Source organism: Lontra canadensis, unplaced genomic scaffold, assembly GCF_010015895.1.
Source record: "Lontra canadensis isolate GAN:19392208 unplaced genomic scaffold, GSC_riverotter_1.0 scaffold2, whole genome shotgun sequence".
NCBI classification, from domain to species: Eukaryota; Metazoa; Chordata; class Mammalia; order Carnivora; family Mustelidae; genus Lontra; species Lontra canadensis.
Genome location: NW_022630996.1, coordinates 7120217 through 7138549, shown reverse-complemented (window position 1 = coordinate 7138549; position 18333 = coordinate 7120217). Strand labels below are relative to the sequence as shown.

General features: G+C 48.0%; 1 protein-coding gene across 1 annotated transcript in view; it reads left to right on the top strand.

Annotated features, from left to right (window-relative positions):
* The window catches only part of TBXAS1 (thromboxane A synthase 1), a 164151-nt gene that overhangs the window by 86106 nt on the left and 59712 nt on the right, over window positions 1-18333 (top strand). The window contains exon 6 of the mRNA XM_032867796.1: window positions 11939-12055. Coding sequence (XP_032723687.1) covers window positions 11939-12055 — 117 coding nt within the window. The remainder of the gene's footprint in view (window positions 1-11938; window positions 12056-18333) is intronic.

Here is an 18333-nt window from a genome sequence, read left to right as displayed (position 1 = left end):
AGCTCTGCAATGAATTCAGGTTTTCAAAAGAGACATGCAGGACTGGTAGAAAAGAATGGCATTTGCATTTAAGAAACGCTTCAAGAAAGCTAAAGCTCAGGACAAGTTCTGGCTAATAAAAATGCTAAAACCGGAAGGGGTTTTTTAAAGCTTGTGCTCAAAGCTAGAGGAATCCAGAGGGCACAGGTCAAGTGACTGAGGAAAACAGAGGAAGGTTAGTAAATATCAGAGGGAAAGCAAAATTCAAGCCTCTTGTGCTTACATCTTTCCCAGAGAGTATAAAAGTCTTAATGCTGGAAAGGGAGGACAAGCAGCATTACAAGGAAAATGTGTCCCCTTGCAGCAGGAGAAGCCTGTAAGATGGCTCCCCGATGTCAGTTCAATCCAATCCACTAAAGAACGTGCACATTCCATCTTTTTAAAAAAGTACATATCCTACTTTCTGTCTTTGACGAGAACTCCCAAAGAATGAAAGAGGTGACTGACAGAGGCAGATGTCAGGGCTGTCCCTATTTTTCAAAGATGGGGAGGATCAGAATTCTACAGAGAAGACCAATAACCTTTATGTTGATTCTTGGAAAGGTTCTAAAGTGAATTAATAAGCACTTGCTCATGAGAATTCACAATCTTTGGGGGGGAACAGAGGCAAATTAAACTCAACTTCCATTCTTACAGGAATAGGAGGTAATATATTCACTTTTCTTGGTTATGTGGCAAACTTTCACACACCCACCATATGCCAGGCACTGTCTAGGAGCTGATTTTATTTTATTTTATTTATTTTAAAGATTCTATTTATTTATTTATTTGACAGAGAGAGAGATCACAAGCAGGCAGAGAGGCAGGTAGAGAGAAAGGGGGAAGCAGGCTCCCTGCTGAGCAAAGAGCCCCATGCAGGGCTCCATCCCAGGACCTGAGATCATGACCTGAGACGAAGGCAGAGGCTTTAACCCACTGAGCCACCCAGGCGCCCCTTAGGAGCTGATTTTAAAGAGATAGAAGATGCGGGCTTGCCCTGAAAGAGCTCACAGTCTAGTGACAGCAGCAGACGGGCCAAGAGACCAGTACGATATGGTCTGGGTCTGCAGTGTGCTGTAGTGGAAATCACTGTGCGATCCGGGATGGGGCCAGGGAATGTTTATTAGGTAGGTCTCCGGGGCTGAATCTTAAAGACTTGGCATAGCTCCCCTGTGTTCTGTGCTGGTTCAGCCACCCAGAGTGGCTTTTTTCTCATTAAATTTCCTAAGGACTTAGGAGGTTGGTACAATTACCATCTCTACTTTCCAGACAGGGAAACTAAGACTCAGGGGGGTTAAGCGACACCCCTGGTCATGTGACTAACAGGAGGAAGAGCAGGGATTCACGTGCCACCTCCTGACTCAAGTCCTTACTGCCTCCACTATTAAACAGCTGCCTCAGTGGCAGTTCTGATGTCACTGAGTAGTTGGGTCGCTCACCCCAAATGAGCTCATCTTCCGGCCCCAGAGTGTCAGACACCACATGGCCACCAGAATTAGGTGACAGCCTGGCCTGCTAACACTGCCACCTCAGGGTGGCTGAAGGAATTGCGGAAGTTTAACTTCTCTGCTGCCTCTACATACTCCTCCCCAAACGTGATGTTGCTACTCTGCTGTTCAGGGACCCCTGAAGTTCTCGTGTCCTGCCGGGAGCTTAGGGACGGAGTCTGATGTAGCAGAGCTCTGGCAGACTCAGTAAGCAATGCCGATTAAAGAAGCAGGGGACCCAGCGCCTCACAGGGCCTGGACCCGCAAGCTGCTTTCCAGCAGGCAGAGAAGGCACCCCTCGAGCTGCCTAAGCCACCTCCCCATCCCGGGCAGTGACATGGGACATGGCAGCCGTGTGACACCTGGGATGTCACCAGGGCACGAGACCCCAAGTGCTGACCTGGTAGAGGGCTGTGCTCTACGAGATGTGCTGGGGCCCGGCATCCATTCAACATGCAAGTTCAAGCAGGGGCACAAAATAAAGTTGCCTCAGCTTCAGCCAGGTTCTCCTCCAAACCAGTTGTCTGTCTCAACTTTTTCCATCTCCCAGATTAACTTTTTGCTACTTCCCAGACTATGATCCCCAGAATATGGTTCCGTTTTCCTTCTTCCACTCCACACAGTGCCCTCAGGATGAAGTTCAAGCTCCCCAGACAAGACTGGAGGGTCTTTGTCATTTAGATCCCATGCACATGCTCCGACCTCCCCAAGACAGGCTGTTCTTGCTGCAGCAGGACCGACCCCTCTGTTCTCTCTATAACCTGCTCTAGAGAGTCCTGCCCCTGTGCCTTTGCTCATGCTGTCTCACTCACTAGAACTGGAGGCATCACAACAGTGGGTCCGTTTACCAGCCATGTGAGCCAGAGTAGATCATTTACCTTCTTCAAGCTTCTCATTCCTCCTTCGGAAAAGGAGCATCTGATCGACATCACTGGGTTGCAGTGAGGCTAAATGAGATCACGCAGACAAGCCCCACCTTCCATGAAGGCGAGAAAAGCACCCTGCTTGCATTAGCTGCTGTTGACAGGAAGACCCTCCACTTCTTCTACAGCCACTCAACCCAGCCGTTCTTCATGGCTCTCCTCAAATGCTGCCTCCTCCAAGAAGCCTTCCCTACTTCAATCCACATTTGCCTCTCCCCTTGTCTGAACCCTCACGGCAGGCATTTGTCTCGCACACCACATCTTCACTGACCTCATGTGCCTTCTGCCATCTAGAGTTAAATGAAGGTGTGCTGATGCGATGATTGGCCCCTTCAGGGTCTACGTCTTTTGAATACCTCATGGTCCAAACCCATGATGACTCTTCGGAACCTGATACATTCTTGTTCAAACCAAACTAAATCTCCATCAACTTAACATCCCCCTCAGAAGAACCATCCTCTGCTACCTGAACCCGGAGATCCTATACACACTTGCTCTTCTAGATCATTCATAAACACGTAAAAAGACCCATCAAAGATGAGATCTCTAGGAAACCCCCGTGTTTGTGGTTTTCCATCTGGGACTGTATTCACTTATCTTTAGCTTTGTTTATGGTCTTTCAGCCAATTCCATATTCATGACAAAACGATCCTTAGTGACTCAATTTTTTAAAAACCATCTTTAGAGTGGGATTTTCTCACAGGTTTTTGAAAGTCAAATTAAACTGGGTTTTGTGGTTCCCTCTTATCCATATGCTTATTTATCTGTTCAAAGAACTCAAGGAGATTAGTGAGGCATGCTCTCTTCATACCGACACCATGCTGCCTTCCCTCTAATAAGCCATGTTTACTTAAGTGTTCAGCAATTCAGCTTTATTATACATTCATTCAGTAAACATTAAACGCTTACTCCATGCAAGCTTCCACCAAATGGTCCCTTGTGATACAGAAAATACCTCAGCATATTAGTTTGATACATTAAGTGAGAAGGAACTTAAATAACGCATGGCTTCATTTTTCGACTGTGAGAGCTCATCTCTGCTCGCAAATTCAGGCTTGACTTACGCGTGTCCCAGAACAGCCTGGTGCGGAACGGCTGTGATATGGGAAGCTGGGTTTGGCTCTAGAATTTGCTGTGAGCTGTGAGCATCCCGTGAGGGACTGATGGAGCATAGCGGCCAGAGGTGGAGTGACACCACAGGGTACTCGCTGACACACATCTGTATGGAGCAAAGATTTGAATTCAAACTTGTTGAGTGAAACATTTTTTCCACCTTGAGAGGCCTGGGCTGAGGAGACGGGGGTCAGACCCAGGGTGGCGGTTCTGGTATCTCGTTTTTCCACTCACGTTCCTTGAGGCCCTCGCTTCCATGTGGGGTCCCGGCTGCATCTTGCCCCTTCTCCGGATGGACTCCGTGGGCCGCTACCACTGCCCTCAGCCCCTCCTGAAGCCCCTTTCTGGGGCTGCAGCCACACTTCACCATTAAACCCAGATCAATCTTCTCAGCATTTCTAGGATCTCAGCGCCTCAGGATCTGGGGGCTTTAATTTAGCTATTTTTAATCAGCTCCCCTTTGCTACTGGGTACTCAGTGAAGCCATGGGACAGCTCTCTCTCTCGATCTTTAAATATCTGTGGGGACTGGATCTGGGCCCACATGACTCCACAGAAATAGTTGTCATCAGCAGTGGGACTTCTTATTCCCAGCCTCCCCTCAGGGCCTGGAGTCAGGGAAGCTGCGGGAAGGTTGATAAGAGGTAGGGTGGTCTGTGGTCTGTGTTAGATTGGCGCTGTTGGATGGGGGCATGAAGACAGTGTGGTCAGGCACCACAGTGCTGCCAGGAACTGTGTGTTCTAGTCCCCAACGACAGCTTGGAGCATGGGTCGGGCCACAGGCCTGCCCCTCCCCAGTTCTGCCGCCTGCATGTGGAGTGGGGGCGGGAGGTGTGGTAGTTACAGGTGTGTGGGACGTGCGCTCCAGCCCTCACAAGCAGCACGGGGGCGGGGGTGTCTCCCGTCCGGGCACAGGTCCAGCCACACCACTCACTCCCCAGAGTCGCACCTATAGCCACGTAATGGATTTGGTGAGTGGTTTTACCCAGAACCATGAAGACCCAAGAGCCTGGGTTGCCCCAGCCGCTGCCTCTCCCCACATGCACATGGGAGTCCTTGGTTTCCCTGTGAAACCACAAGCTTTGGCCGCTGGCAAAGATTACAGAACTTCGGAGGCAAATGAGTCCCTAAAAACCTATGACCCCCAGCATCTGCAGCAGCGCCCCGTTCTGGAGAAGAAAAGGACCCGTGGGCTCGTTGCAGAGCTCATCAGCATGGAAAGCTCCGGCCAGGGCTCCAGGTGGAGCGGGCCACCAGGGCTGGGGCCTGGGGACCTGCCTGCTGTGCCAGCAGAGGTGGGGTGGGGGAGAGTTGGGGGAGACTTGGCGGGTTTAGTCCCTGACACCTGCAGCTGGTACGTCCCCGCTGACAGCTTTTGGAGACTCGCTCCTCTAGAATTTCTGATCCCGTTTCCCTTAAATAGAATGTTGAGTAAATGAAAACGTTCAGGCTTTCAAATGCGAGCAGTAAGACTTAACGCTGTGAGAATGTCAAACCTTGAGCGCTGTTTTCAGCTTCATGGGTTTAAGTTTTTATTCAAATTCCTGTTAGCTAACGCACAGTGTAATATTAGCTTCAGGTGTCCAATTTTGTGATCCAGCACTTTCAAACACCCAGTGCTCGTCGCCAGTGCACTCCTGTTATTGTTTGGGTTTTTTTTTTTTTTTTTGAGATAGTTTGATTGATTTTAAAGATTTTATTTATTTATTTGACAGAGATCACAAGGAGGCAGAGAGGCTGGCAGAAAGAGAAGGGGAAGGAGGCTCCCTACTGAGCAGAGAGCCCGATACGGGGCTTGATCCCAGGACCCTGAGATCATGACCTGAGCCGAAGGCAGAGGCTTTAACCCACTGAGCCACCCAGGCACCCCTGATTGATTGATTTTAGAGAGAGTGTGTGGGGTTGGGGAGGGGGAGGATGGACAGAGGAAGACGGAGAGAAGTAGACGACGCTCTGAGTGCGGAGCCCAACATGGGGCTCAATCCCATGCCCCCAAGACCGGACCCTGAGACCAAATCAAGAATCAGACGCCCAACCGACTGAGCCCCCCAGGCGCCCCACAACACAACAAATGCACTCCTTAGTCCCCATCACCTATTTTCCCCATCCCCCCACCTGCTCCCTCTGACGGCCATCAGACTGTTCTCTATAGTTAAGAATCTGATTCTTGGTTGGTCTCTTTTTCTCCCCTGTGATCACTTGTTTCTTAAATTGCACATATGACTAAAATCAGATGGTATCTTTCTTTGACTGACCCATTTCACTTAGTAGCTTTGTCTTTCTTAAGAAGGGGTCAACACACATGATGGGTCCGTAGCTCCCAGCAAGGCAAAAGTTCATACTTAAAACCCAGACAGCCAAAACCAGGAACAGATGTGTGCAACCTTATTTGCCTGAGCCCTGTTTTGAGCCAGGATGCCTTGCCTTTTAGGACACACTGTGCTATGTGCCGGAAACCTTCCAGCCTGAGCTAGGAGCACCTCATCCTGGGATGGGCTGCCCGTGGGAGGTCCCCAAGTGACACTCACGATGGGATGCCCACTCCCTGTAGGCCTCCTCTTTCACCTGCTTTTCTCAGGTCTGGACGTGGCTGGTCCTAAAAAAAAGCCAGGCCCAGGGAATTGCATTTGATCTGTAAAAATGCACTTAGCTTCCCGTTTCCAACTTGGTTAAGTGTGAACTTTAACATTTTTCAAGGCCCTGAGTATATCACGAAGCCTGAGGAAGGCATGAATAGTGCTAAGTGGTATTGATTTGAATGCTCAAATTCTCTTCTCTCCGTGCCCTGAAGAACTTTCTAAAACTCCAAAATTTTGCTGAAAATGATTTCATATTTCATGTCTTACTAGACCCTTGCTTCAACATGAAACCATCTTTACATTTTTCAAAAAAGAGAGAAGTAAAATCTTGTTCTTGTATTTGTACCTCCTTTCCTTAACTGTTGTGTCAGTGGAAGTAGAAATGTAAACCAGGAGATTAATATCCAGAATTTGGGGGAGAGAACAGTAAATAAGAATAAGTAATAGTAAATAAGAATAGTAAATAAGCCACAGAAGCAATTTTGGTGTCTCAGGGGTTATATTCCTGTACATCTCATGAAGTCAAGTCCCTGTGCCCGAGTCCTGACCCTCACGCTCTTCCTTTGCCCCAATCTCTTTTTATTTTTTTTAAGATTTTATTTATTTATTTGACAGACAGAGATCACAAGTAGGCAGAGAGGCAGGCAGAGAGAGAGGGGGAAGCAGGATCCCCACTGAGCAGAGAGCCTGATGCGAGGCTCGATCCCAGGACCCTGAGATCATGACCTGAGCCAAAGGCAGAGGCTTTAACCCACTGAGCCACCCAGGCGCCCCAACCCCAATCTCTTTTGATCTCGCCCTGTTTCTTCCCATCCTCCCCCACCTTCTTACAAGTCATGCCCCAGCAGTGTAGTGAAAGGCACATGGCTTAAATTTAAAGAAATGAAATAAGATTCTGGATTTGCTGACTTTTATTAGCTGAGTGACATGGACCAGTCCTTTCAATTTCTCTGGGCCTCTTTCCTCTTGCGTCAAGTATGAGCCATAGACAAGCTAACTACCAGGTGTGTTTGGCTCCCAGTGCAGGGAACAGTCAGTGCCAATAGGTAATACATGGTCTCCTGCCAGCATCCCAGAGAGCCATTTTGAGCTTGGGATGCAAGGGTCCCTCTTCAGGCCCATCAGGAGAATTTCTTCTCCCAGCCAAGCATGACAGGTGCTATATCCGGGGTACCTGTCTCTACTTAACACTGCTGCTGGCAAGAAACTGCTGAGCGCTTTTGAAGGCATTCCTCAGAAGACTTAACTAACCCCCTGGACCCTCTTTCCAGTCAGGAAGAGCCCACGCTCTGGGGCATGGGGCTCACAGAAACACAGTTCCAAGCCTGTGGTTTCCTCCTCTTTGGTGGATAAAATTCTAGGAACCCTGTATCAGGCCAGGCCACCAGAGTCCACATTAGGACTCTATCCAAATTAGAAGAGGTCCCCTTCCTTCCACCAGCTGATGTCCAGTTGGCAGAAGGAGCCCTATCTGGGTTATGTCCCCTAAGCCAGCCCCCTAAACCCGTCCCAGTCTAAGGCAGAGTGAAGGAACAGAGAATGTCCCTTAGGATCATTTTCTCCTGGCCAAGAGTCAATGGATGAAAACTCTCCAGTGGACAGAACACTTTTGCTACACCAAAGCACCAAATGTAAGCCCTGTTTGGTTGAAATGTTTTTATAGCCAGAGAGCAATCATCATAGGTTGAAAGTAATGTTTTCAAGAATATCCAGGTGAGAACATTCTATCCACGCTTATCCAGGTGAGAAAATTCTAGAACTTTTGTTGATTCATATAATATGGGACCATGCAAGAGGTTTCACAAACACAGGCAAGAGAGAGACCGGTGGTACCATAGAGCTTCCTCGTCTGCACAAGTTTGTGCGAGAATTCAAAAGTTTGCAACGGCGGGTTCAGCATCTTGTGATCACGGCACGCTTTGGTGTTCCTATTTTTGTAGCCTACTTGACATCCTTTACACTGAACAGGTTGGCAACACTGGCCTCATGACCAGTGATCTACAACCATATTCCAGAGTCTTCAGAAGCGCCCCCCTCTGTTTGCCTGCAGCTCTGCGTGGCTGTTGGAAAATGGTTGACTGCCTAGCCAAGGTGCCACAGAGATTGTACACATCTGAAGTCATCGTCCTAGCAGGTGCCAGGACACGAGAAACTTTTTTTTTTTTTTCCTGTGGCTCCGGCTCCACATTCCATTAGGCCTCCTCCACATGCTTCATCACGACGTCGCAGAGGCACTGCATGCATTTGGCAGCATTTTCCAGAAAGAGTTGTGTGGCTCCCTCAGACCAGTTGAGAACCACGGGTTTGGGCCACGCTCAACCCCCAGTGTGTGATGCTCTTCATGGGAACACAGAATGACGAGGTGTTGGTTTTCCTTAATAACTTGTGCCTCGGGATGCTGTGATTCTTCAACGTTAAAGCTTATGCTTTGCTGGTTTAAGAAGAAGCTGGACTCGATTTTAAGAGATCTTAATTGAAAAGACAAACACATTCAACTGTCTGCAGGAAACTCAGGGGAGCCACGAGGCCACTACTGAACCATTGCTGCTTGCCAAGGCGGTATTCTCCTCATTTCTGGAGAATCACCCCAAGATGAATGAAAGGATGTGAAAAGCACTTCGTTAGTTGTGAGATCAACCCCATTCCCAGCCTCCAAGTCAACTGTGAGCTCCTTCGAAGGCAAGGATTCCATTCTTTGTCTTGAGAGTTTCAGTGCTAACATCCCACCCAGCACATAGTAGGTGCTCAGTAAAGGGCTGCAGCGTGGTAACTCTGTAACTGGCTGGATTTTAGCTGAGGGAGGGGGGATAACTCCCAGTTTGGGGATTTAGGTTAGCGTAGGCTTTTTTGAAATTTTTTTGACTGTATGAAAACACACTTCACATCATGACACAGAGTACACACACACACTCTGTCACACTCACATACACTCCCGCACGTGCGTGCTCTCTCTCTTTCACACACATACACACACACACACACACACCCCTACCTTGAAAACCAAATACTTATTCTTACTTTGTGAAACACTCCTCAGAGTATCTTCTACTCTGTTCTATTCCTTATTTCCCTCGACTTTCCTAAAATGCTGTTTGCCATCCACTACCTTGATTTCATGGCTGGTTGCGGTCTGGAGTCTCGAAACCCCCTGGCTGAGGGCTGATTGGACGGACCTGCACTGAGACTCAGGAGACAGGGCTGGGCGGACAGACGGGAGTCTAGAAAGTCCTGTTTCTCTGGCTCTTCCTTCCTGAGGCTCGTGGTCCCTTCCTGTCTCAATCCTCTCAATCCCGTACCTCATCCTGTCAGGGGAGAGCCCCCTGGGCGGAGCTCTCAAGGCATCACTCAGTAAAGGGAGTCAATTATTATGGGGAAACAGGGCTGGGTGAGGGGGAAGGGGAGTCAGTGCTCCACAGGCACAGAATTTCAGTTGTGCAAGAGGAAAAGCATTCTGTGGACAGACGGTGGAGATGGTTGACAGCGTGAATACACTTCATGCCCCAGAGCTGTACGCTTAGAGACGGTTATGATGGTCAGTTTTACATTGCGTGTATTTTGCCACAGTCAGAAAGTATATATATACTTGTGTGAAAACCAACATTCCTGCAGCGGTCCCCTGGAGATGGAGCCTCGGGATTAGAAGAGTCCTTAAGGGTCATTTAGACCAATCCTCCCCGGACGCTCAAGCCTCTGGCGTAGAATTTCCCCCAAATGGATTACAGTTACCAGGGATGGGGCCTCATCACTCAGAACAGGTTATTTTATCTTGGGACAATTCTGACTTGTGACTGTTCAGAAGTTCTCCTTTGGATGAGCTGGAATTTTCCCCATAGCTTCCACAATGGAAGCCATTTCCACCCCTCAGGGTCACTGAAACAACCTTAATCTCCTTTTCCACAGACTCTTCCACAGTTCAATAAGTATTTTTTCAGTGCATCCTAAGTACCACTCTCTGATCTCCCAAGTCTCCTCTTTCCAGCTTCACCTTCCAAAATCTGTCCAACTCTCCCCTCACCACCCCACACTGCTCCTCTGAAGGAACCCATTGGCCGCTCTCCCTCTTAGAGAGTCATCTCTCGAAATGAAATCATGACTCTGACCAATGCCCCGAAATTTCCCATCACGAAACGGAAAATTCGGCTGTAGGCTGAGAGGAGAGCGTTGGCGTGGCAGGCTGGTGAGGGAGATAGCTGAGGACAGCGCTGACATATTATGTGGAAGATTAGATTTGTCCTCTGGGTGCGAAACTAAAAAAATCTCATGGATCCAACCCTTAGTTCTGAAGGACAGATGCAAGATCCAATCAACCACAACTCTTATCTCTAATATATTCTGTTCTGTCAGAACCCTATAAAACACCACCCAGCTCTCCTTGGAGCGAAATACTTTATTACACATAGCATGGCCCCATACTGGGTGCTTGCCAATATGCAAATTTACACAATGTATCACTTCCTCCTTTGACTCTGGAACCCAAACAAATGGGTCATGTTCCCCAAATCCCATAAAAGTACGATTCTGGACAGTGACCACGGCACTCCTAAAGAATTTCCTTCTAAGTAGGGAGAGGGATTTCTTTGCAGAAAAATACCTCTGCAGCTTCATTCTACTATATAATTAAATCTCCCCTAGATACTTTGAAGTTACATTTTATAGCTTATTTTGAATGTTCACATTTTATCTGAAAATTATAATTTTCCTCTAAACACGAGTTTTTACCAGGCTTTTGAATTATGACAGCTGGCTTCATATTTCAACTATACAACAGTGAAAAGACACAGTGAACGTGTCCATCACAAGAGGTACCTAGAGTGCTGGGTCTTCCAGTCCCCCTGCCTTCCTGCACCCCACTGCCCTGCGTCTGGGGGCACTCCGACCAGCTTGGGGGACCCCAATTTTGATGACCCAGTTGGAGTAGCTGGTTTCAAGATGGAACAGGATGGGGAGAAGGGTGAGGCGTTCTCGTGTTTGGGTGCTTTCAGACTCAGCTCGAATCTATCTCCTCAGAGCAGCCTTCCTGGCAAGCTGGGCCTATCATTCTCTCACCGGCTCTATTTCTAACACACATATTGGTTAGTGTAGAGGTCTCTGTCTGCATCCCCAAGAGACCGTCAGCTCCTTGAAGGCCAGGCAGTGCCTTCCCTATTAGACACCGTGTAGCCAACTCTTTGCACACGAGACACACAAATGTTGGCTGAATGAGAAAAATGAATGACTAGAAGAACCCAGAAACACAGGGATAGGAGTTCTCTTAGAAGCAGCTCTATTGGGACATGCTTCTCAAAGATTCTCTTGTTTTTCCCTGACCCTCCCCAACACACTCCCCACATTCTCTCCCCCTCCACACGGCATGTCCCCAAAGATCCAGAGACATGAGTCTGTCATCTCCTGGCCTGGCCTAACCAATCCTGCGACACAAAACCCCTTGCCACCATGTTTAGACATGAAACTCAATCCCAGGAAAGACAAGCCCATCTCCATGAAGCTCGCTGTTTGGGCCTCAGGGAACCCTCGCTGAAACCCAGGAAACTTCATAGACTTCGCTCCTGTCCACAGAAGCTGCTGAGTTACTCTGTGGCATTGTAAGAGGGTGGACGTGGGTCAGCAGAGCCTACCCGGCGGCTGCCCATGCACCCTCACCTGAATCTTTGGACCATTATCCTTGAGTCTTCACATGCTTCCCCCGCGTCCTTGCGAGAGAAATCTCCTAGTTTGTGGGTCACTCGTGGACTTTAACCAGAGTCTTTCTCATTGACCTGTATTGTCACCAACGTGGCTTTCGCTCCCTCATGTCCTAATCCTCTGCTTGTCTCTTTCAGGTGTCCGGTTTGGAGTCCAAACCGGTGATGGACAGTGTCCTGTTTTTACGCCACAAAAGATGGGAAGAGGTCAGAAGTGTCCTGACTTCGGCTTTCAGTCCTGAAAAGCTGGATGAGGTAAGCTGCAGGGAATGCAGACTCGCCCCTTATGGTTTCTTCTCTCCAAATTGTGATGGAGAGCGGGTTCCCGGGGCGCCCCTTGTCCACACAGGACATTAAAATGCCCTGCCCACAGGGTCCGTCAGACCTCCCTAGGACAAAAAAAAGCCCCGGGAAGAGTGCTGGAGTGGGGTCCACTTCCCCAGGCCCCACATCTCCAGTCGCCATGAAGCAACTGTGAGTCTCCAAGCATGTCTGGCACTCCTGTGAGGTCCTGGGATGGCCCCAGGCACTTTGGGGCCACCCAGGAGAAAATGGGAGACGTGCCTCTCATCCTTCTAGGTCTGATGGATCACCTGGGAATCTTGTCAAAATGCAGAGTCTGATTCAGCAGGTCTGGGGGTGGGGGATGGGCTGAGATCCTGCATCTCTGCCAAACTCCCAGGTGAAGCATGTTTTACACGGGGAGGAAACAGAGCAGCCGGAAACAAAGGTGAGCTGCGGCTCCAGTCCGCAGTGGGGAAGAGATGGCTGCGGGTCGCAGGGGAGGGGCCCTGCTCTTTCCTTCCGGCCCTCAGTCCTACCTCTGGGCCAAGATCTGTCACACCTGATCTTCACATCTGTTAGTCCGGCTTTGGTGTTTGGCCTAAATTCTGCAAGAATTTGGGGGATCAAGTCCGTGAGCCCTTCTGATGTGAAGTGCTCAGGGACTGACTCAGAGTCCCAAGTACCTGGGCAACTCCAGAGCAAGTGTCCTTCCGGAGCCGCTCCCCGTCTAGCTGTTCCAGAAAGCCTGGGCTCAGAGCCAGGGCCTGTCTTCAGCTCAGGAAGTGAAGTGAAGGCTACTCTTAAACTCAAGATGCTCACCCATACGGTCCTGTTTAAGACCTACAAATCCCGGGAAGCCCCCCAGAAGAGGAGAGTTCCCGTGCTTCATAATTAATCCCGTCCAATAAAAAACGCTCAGAAACCAGTGATCCTGCCCACAGTCAGTGAGGTTTTGGTATTGGCGGTGGCGGGTGAGCTCAGTTTATAGGACCAGTGGAAACAAGCTCTTACCTGTGCCAGGCACCACACTTAGGGCTTCCCCTCTGTCCCACCACACCATCTCTACCACATCCCTGTGAGGTCCATAGCATCAGGATCACCCTCATGGCACAGATAAGGAAACTGAGGCACAGAGGGACTAAGTAACGCGCTCCATGTCACACAGCTCCTAAGTGGCACAGCCGACATCCTAACCCATCTCTGCCAGGAGGGGAGGCCTCACTTCAGCTGGAGCCACAGGCGCGGCTCCTCGCTTCACTGGGTCACCTACGGAGACTTCAGGGGACCATCTGTTCCAAGGACGGGCCTGCTTTAAAAATTGCAGAGCGGTAGGGAGACCACCCAAACAAGGTCAGGGGAGTGTCACCTTTATTACCCGCAGTCACTAAAATGTTGAGGTAACCGAAAAGAGGGGAGGGGAAGAGAAGTAGGTAAACCAAGGCTTGACATCGCTAGCTCCAACATGTTGCGTCAAAATTCTTTGACTCATGAGTAAACAGTGACTTGTGGGCAGCACCACAGACACAGAATCTCATCACTTGTCAAAAAGAAATTGAGGGGGATGCCTGGGTGGCTCAGTTGGTTAAGCAGCTGCCTTCGGCTCAGGTCATGATCCCAGCGTCCTGGGATCGAGTCCCACATCAGGCTCCTTGCTCATCAGGGAGCCTGCTTCTCCCTCTGCCTCTGCCTGCCATTCTGTCTGCCTGTGCTCTCTCTCTCTCTCTCTCTCTGGCAAATAAATAAATAAAAATCTTAAAAAAAAAAAAAAAAAAAAAGAAATTGAGGAAGAGTAGCTGGTTTTTTAAAGGGAAGCAAGAAAGGGAAAAAGTTTTCTTGACAGATTTGAGCTATGTTTCTTTGGAGGGGGGGCGATAATAAATCTGGATCTTTTTTCAAGGTCTAGATTTCTTTAGCACTTTATAGGGTATACTCCAGAAATGGAGAGAATGTCGTTTCCCAGAGAAATTCAGTGCTCCTAGGATCCAAAGCATTTTCTCCTTTCTGAACCAGAAAAAGAAAATGCTTTGGATCCATTGCAAAAAAAAAAGAGTTCCTCCAAGTGGTTCATTGCACTAAGGTACCTAGTGGTGGGGAGGTGGGGAGGGTCGTAGATGATGTGAGAGAGGCAGAAGGAGCAGGGGAAGGGAAAGGGGAAGTGGTGAGAAATTTCATAGACCAGATTCCCTGGGTCTTGCTTTAGGTCTACTTCCTTACTTAAAATAGACTACCATAAACTTAACCCTATTGAAACATCTTTCCACTCAATATAGTTGAATTTGAATTCTTGGGGTTTCCATTAGCAAGGATACCATTCCTGTGGCAGCGACGGTCACTTTTCTCCCCACCTCTGGAGCATTTAGACTGGGTGAGTTTGAGGTTCTTGGGCAGCATCCAACAGATGTGTCAGGAAGTAGCTGACTGCGGATCAGGAGCTCGAGAGAGGAGGGCAGGAAAGATGGTGGCCAAAAACACAGACATGGCGAGATCACGCCCAGCAGGTAGTGGTGAGAGCCATATTCAAGTGAGGGACAGGGGAGAGACCTACAAGTAAGACTCAGAAGACCAGGCTGCAATAGAAGTCCAGGAGAATGGAAGGGAAATGTGTATCAAGGAGGAAAGAGCAGCCAAAGGTGTTAAACGTTGCTTGGGTAGAAAGGCACGCCAGCCCAAAGAACTGTGTGACAAGAATAATTATTTTCAAACATTAAAGCAATGTCTGTGCGTGTTGTGCTCTACAGATCATGTCCCCTGGGATCTTCCTTCCTGCCCGGAATCGGTGGCGTGTGTTGCTTCAGAAGGAAGCAGGGGATGCCTTCCAGAACAAGGAGGTCCATGCTCAGCTTTGGTCTTGGAAGCCAAACATGCTTAGGAGAGCAAAGAGTTTTCCTCATTCTATAGGCAGCTTCCTGGGAATCTGAATGGCAAGGTTTGGGACTCTGAGCACAGAGCGTCACTCTGCACCAAAGTGTAGACAGGGTGAAGGCTGTGACAAGGGGGTAGTTGCTATCCTGAGGAAGATGGGTAGAGGGGAGGAGGAAGGGAGGGCAGGGTGAGCCAGTCTTAGTGTCTCTGACTACCTCCCCCAGCCCAAGTGACCCTCTAGGTTTCTAGATGCTTTCTTAGTCTTTAACCTCCCACTGGCCTTTGCTCTCTAGGTCACTGGTTCTCAAACCCTGTGCAACCCAGGGCTACACCAGAATCACCTAGAATCCTTGTTAAAATACATAATTCTAGGACCTACAAGCTGAGACCTTCTATGGGTGAAAAACCTAGATGTTTTACAAGTTTCCCGCTATAATTCTGGTAAGAGCCAGAGTGGAAAGCACTGGTGTGTCTTCTTCTTGGTCCCTTGCCTGACCATCAAATGCCAGGGGCTTCCCCAGACTTACAGGAGCTGGGCCCCAGAACCCTGTCCCCACTCCCCTACTCTATTCTTCTCTGTAGCATGACTGCAGGCTAACAGCCCACCTACCCTACTCCTCTTTTCTCTATCGTTAACTGCATGGCGATAGGCACATAATGCGCCCTCAATGATGACTGGATGGACGGTCGGACGGATGGATGGATGGATGGGGAATCAAAGAACCAAGAAGCTCTCTACTGAAAGATATATGTTAAGGCTAAGATAAAAGAAAAAAGGGAATGATTTTATCAAGGAAAAGTTAAATAAGGGCATGAGCACATTGTTGGCCTTCTCTTTGGAGAGTCATAGGTATATACATGCGGAAACAGAAAGAGCAGATCCCAGGGACATAGAGAGGAGAGTGGGGCACACAGGGACCCAGAGGGGAGGAGGCAGAGATGACAAGGGAAACTCGGACAACAGATCCGAGCCTGCTCTCCACTCAATTATGGACACCGGAGTCCGTTCTCCCTGAAATTGCTTTGAAATGTCAATCTCTCCATTCCTTGCTGAATTTATTCTTGAAATAAACGTTTGTTTTCCCTTGGAACATTCAGCAGCTTGTTTCCGTTAGCACCTTGGCAGTCTGTGCCCTCTCCTGTGTCTGGAAGTGTCATTAATATCCAAACTGTCAAGATGGCACTGACTTTATCCGCCTGTTGGGCAGCCTTGGTCAGCAATGCTCGAAATTTACTTTAAAATCAGCATTAAATCACAAAGCCTTATTTTTATTTAAAATAAAACTGATCTTTTGGCTTCAGTTTAGGGATGACGTAGAAAGATACAGCCCTGGTAAAAATTTGGTTGCTGCACTCCTGATTCCAGAAAAAGAGGCTCCTGAAGTCGTAGTCTCGTGACAGCCAAGCTACTGAGGTTTATATTACAAGATTGCTGAGCACTGCTGGGAAAACAATGGATTTTTTTTGTTCTTAATTAGGAAATATTTTGCCCAATTGACCTACCAGAGTGTTCACCCCGCACCCTAAGAGATTAATTTTTAAAAAAAGGGAACCAGTAGATTTATTGAGATTTTTAGAGTCTTATGCTAGATTCTCTACCAAAGACTACTAATGAGTAACCCTGGGGTATGTAAAACTTTATTATGGGTCAGAAAGCAAATAGATTTAATTTTAGGAAACGAAACTGGAGTTAAATTAATTCTTCTCTGAGGGCAAAATATAAATAATGGGGATTCCCTTGGGACCCAGGTTAGCACTAATTTTATTTTTAAATTTTATCATTCATCTGAAAGAGGGAGCATACCGTGCAATCTACACATCTGTAAATTCCTCTAAGCTCTTCTGATTTTATAAGTATTAAGTCAGTTAGAATAAGCTTCTAAGACTCTTCTAAGACTATGTAAGTCAACACAAAAGTGGCAGCTAACTTTCAGTGTAACCAAGAATAAAATAATACATTCAAGAGGAATACATCAAAACTATGATAATGAACTTTAAAACTATGAATTACTACCAAGGAAAAGGATTTAAAATTGTTGAGGATTGAAAGGACCATAGTCATACAATTCCATAAAATATTGCCCACCATCTTTTTTATTTAATTTAATATATTTATTTGAGAGAGAGGGAGAGAAAGCACAAGTAGGAGGAGGGGCAGAGAGAAAGGGACAAGCAGACCCTGTTGAGTGTGGAACCTGACACAGGACTCAATCCCAGGACCTTGAGATCAGGACCTGAGCTAAAGTCAGACACTTAGCCAATTGAGCCACCCAGGCGCCCCTGACAACCATCTTCTGAGAGATTTGCTATGTACCTTAGCATATTAATGGGTTGGGAGAGTTTGCAGTGAAGCAATCCGTTTAACCTTGTTTGTTCTGGGCTCAAATAGGTTCTTAGTAGGTGAAAACACAGGTCATTAACGTCAAAGCCGGCTAGTGGGAGAAATGAGGCCACAGGGCACTGTGACTTTCGTGGTAAAGTCCATGGGGGATGCCATTCTTAAGTGCCTCTAGTGGGGGGAGGAGGGTGGGGGTAGGATCTACCCAGTATGGTGGCTGGTGTCTTCTCAGTCCTCAAAGCACTGTAGAAGGGATGGGTATTTCCTCATTCACCCACGTCACTAAGCTGATGGTGACCCCCTGAGCAGATACAGGAGAGCTGGAAGCTTCACACAGGACAGTCTGAGCCTGGCTGGGTGCGTCACTCAACAGGAAAAGAGCCAATCGTATCTCTGTGCATAGGGACTCAGTTAAAGAGAAACCAGACTGACAGGGAAGGCTGGTATCTCTCACAGTCGCCAAGAATCCAGCGCTCTGCCTAATTTTTCACTTTCATCCAGATGTTTCCTGTCAGGAAGGCACAGTCAATAATGTATGAATCTTAAAGGCAGCGGCAGATGTGGTTATTATTCCCTCTAGGCCTTTCCTGCCTTGGAGAAGACATATTACTCCAGAATGACTACAATTTTAAAAAATTTAAGTTGATATAGCCAGCTTATGAGTAAATGCATAGCTGTGATCATTTCAGGGCAAAAGTCTTCGCAGGATTACAGTCTTCATCACGGTTTGGCTTGGCCTTTACATTTTCACTGTGCGCTCTTCAGACGATCGTGCATGAGGGCTTCTAGAACAGAACCCGCTTGTTGCAGCAAGCAGCTCTCTCTCAGCTGCAAGAGCCTCCAGCAGTCTATTTTTAATATTTGCTTTTATTTCTTAATCCTTCCAAACAATAAAAATGGAAGTCATTACAACCAAGTGCGGCTGCGGTAATAAATACTGTGGCGTCCAAAAATACATTGTCTCTGCCTGACCAGTTGCCCATTTTCCAGAATGTCTGGGTATTTATCTAGCAGCAAGAGACCATTATCCTTCGACACAGTTGTATTC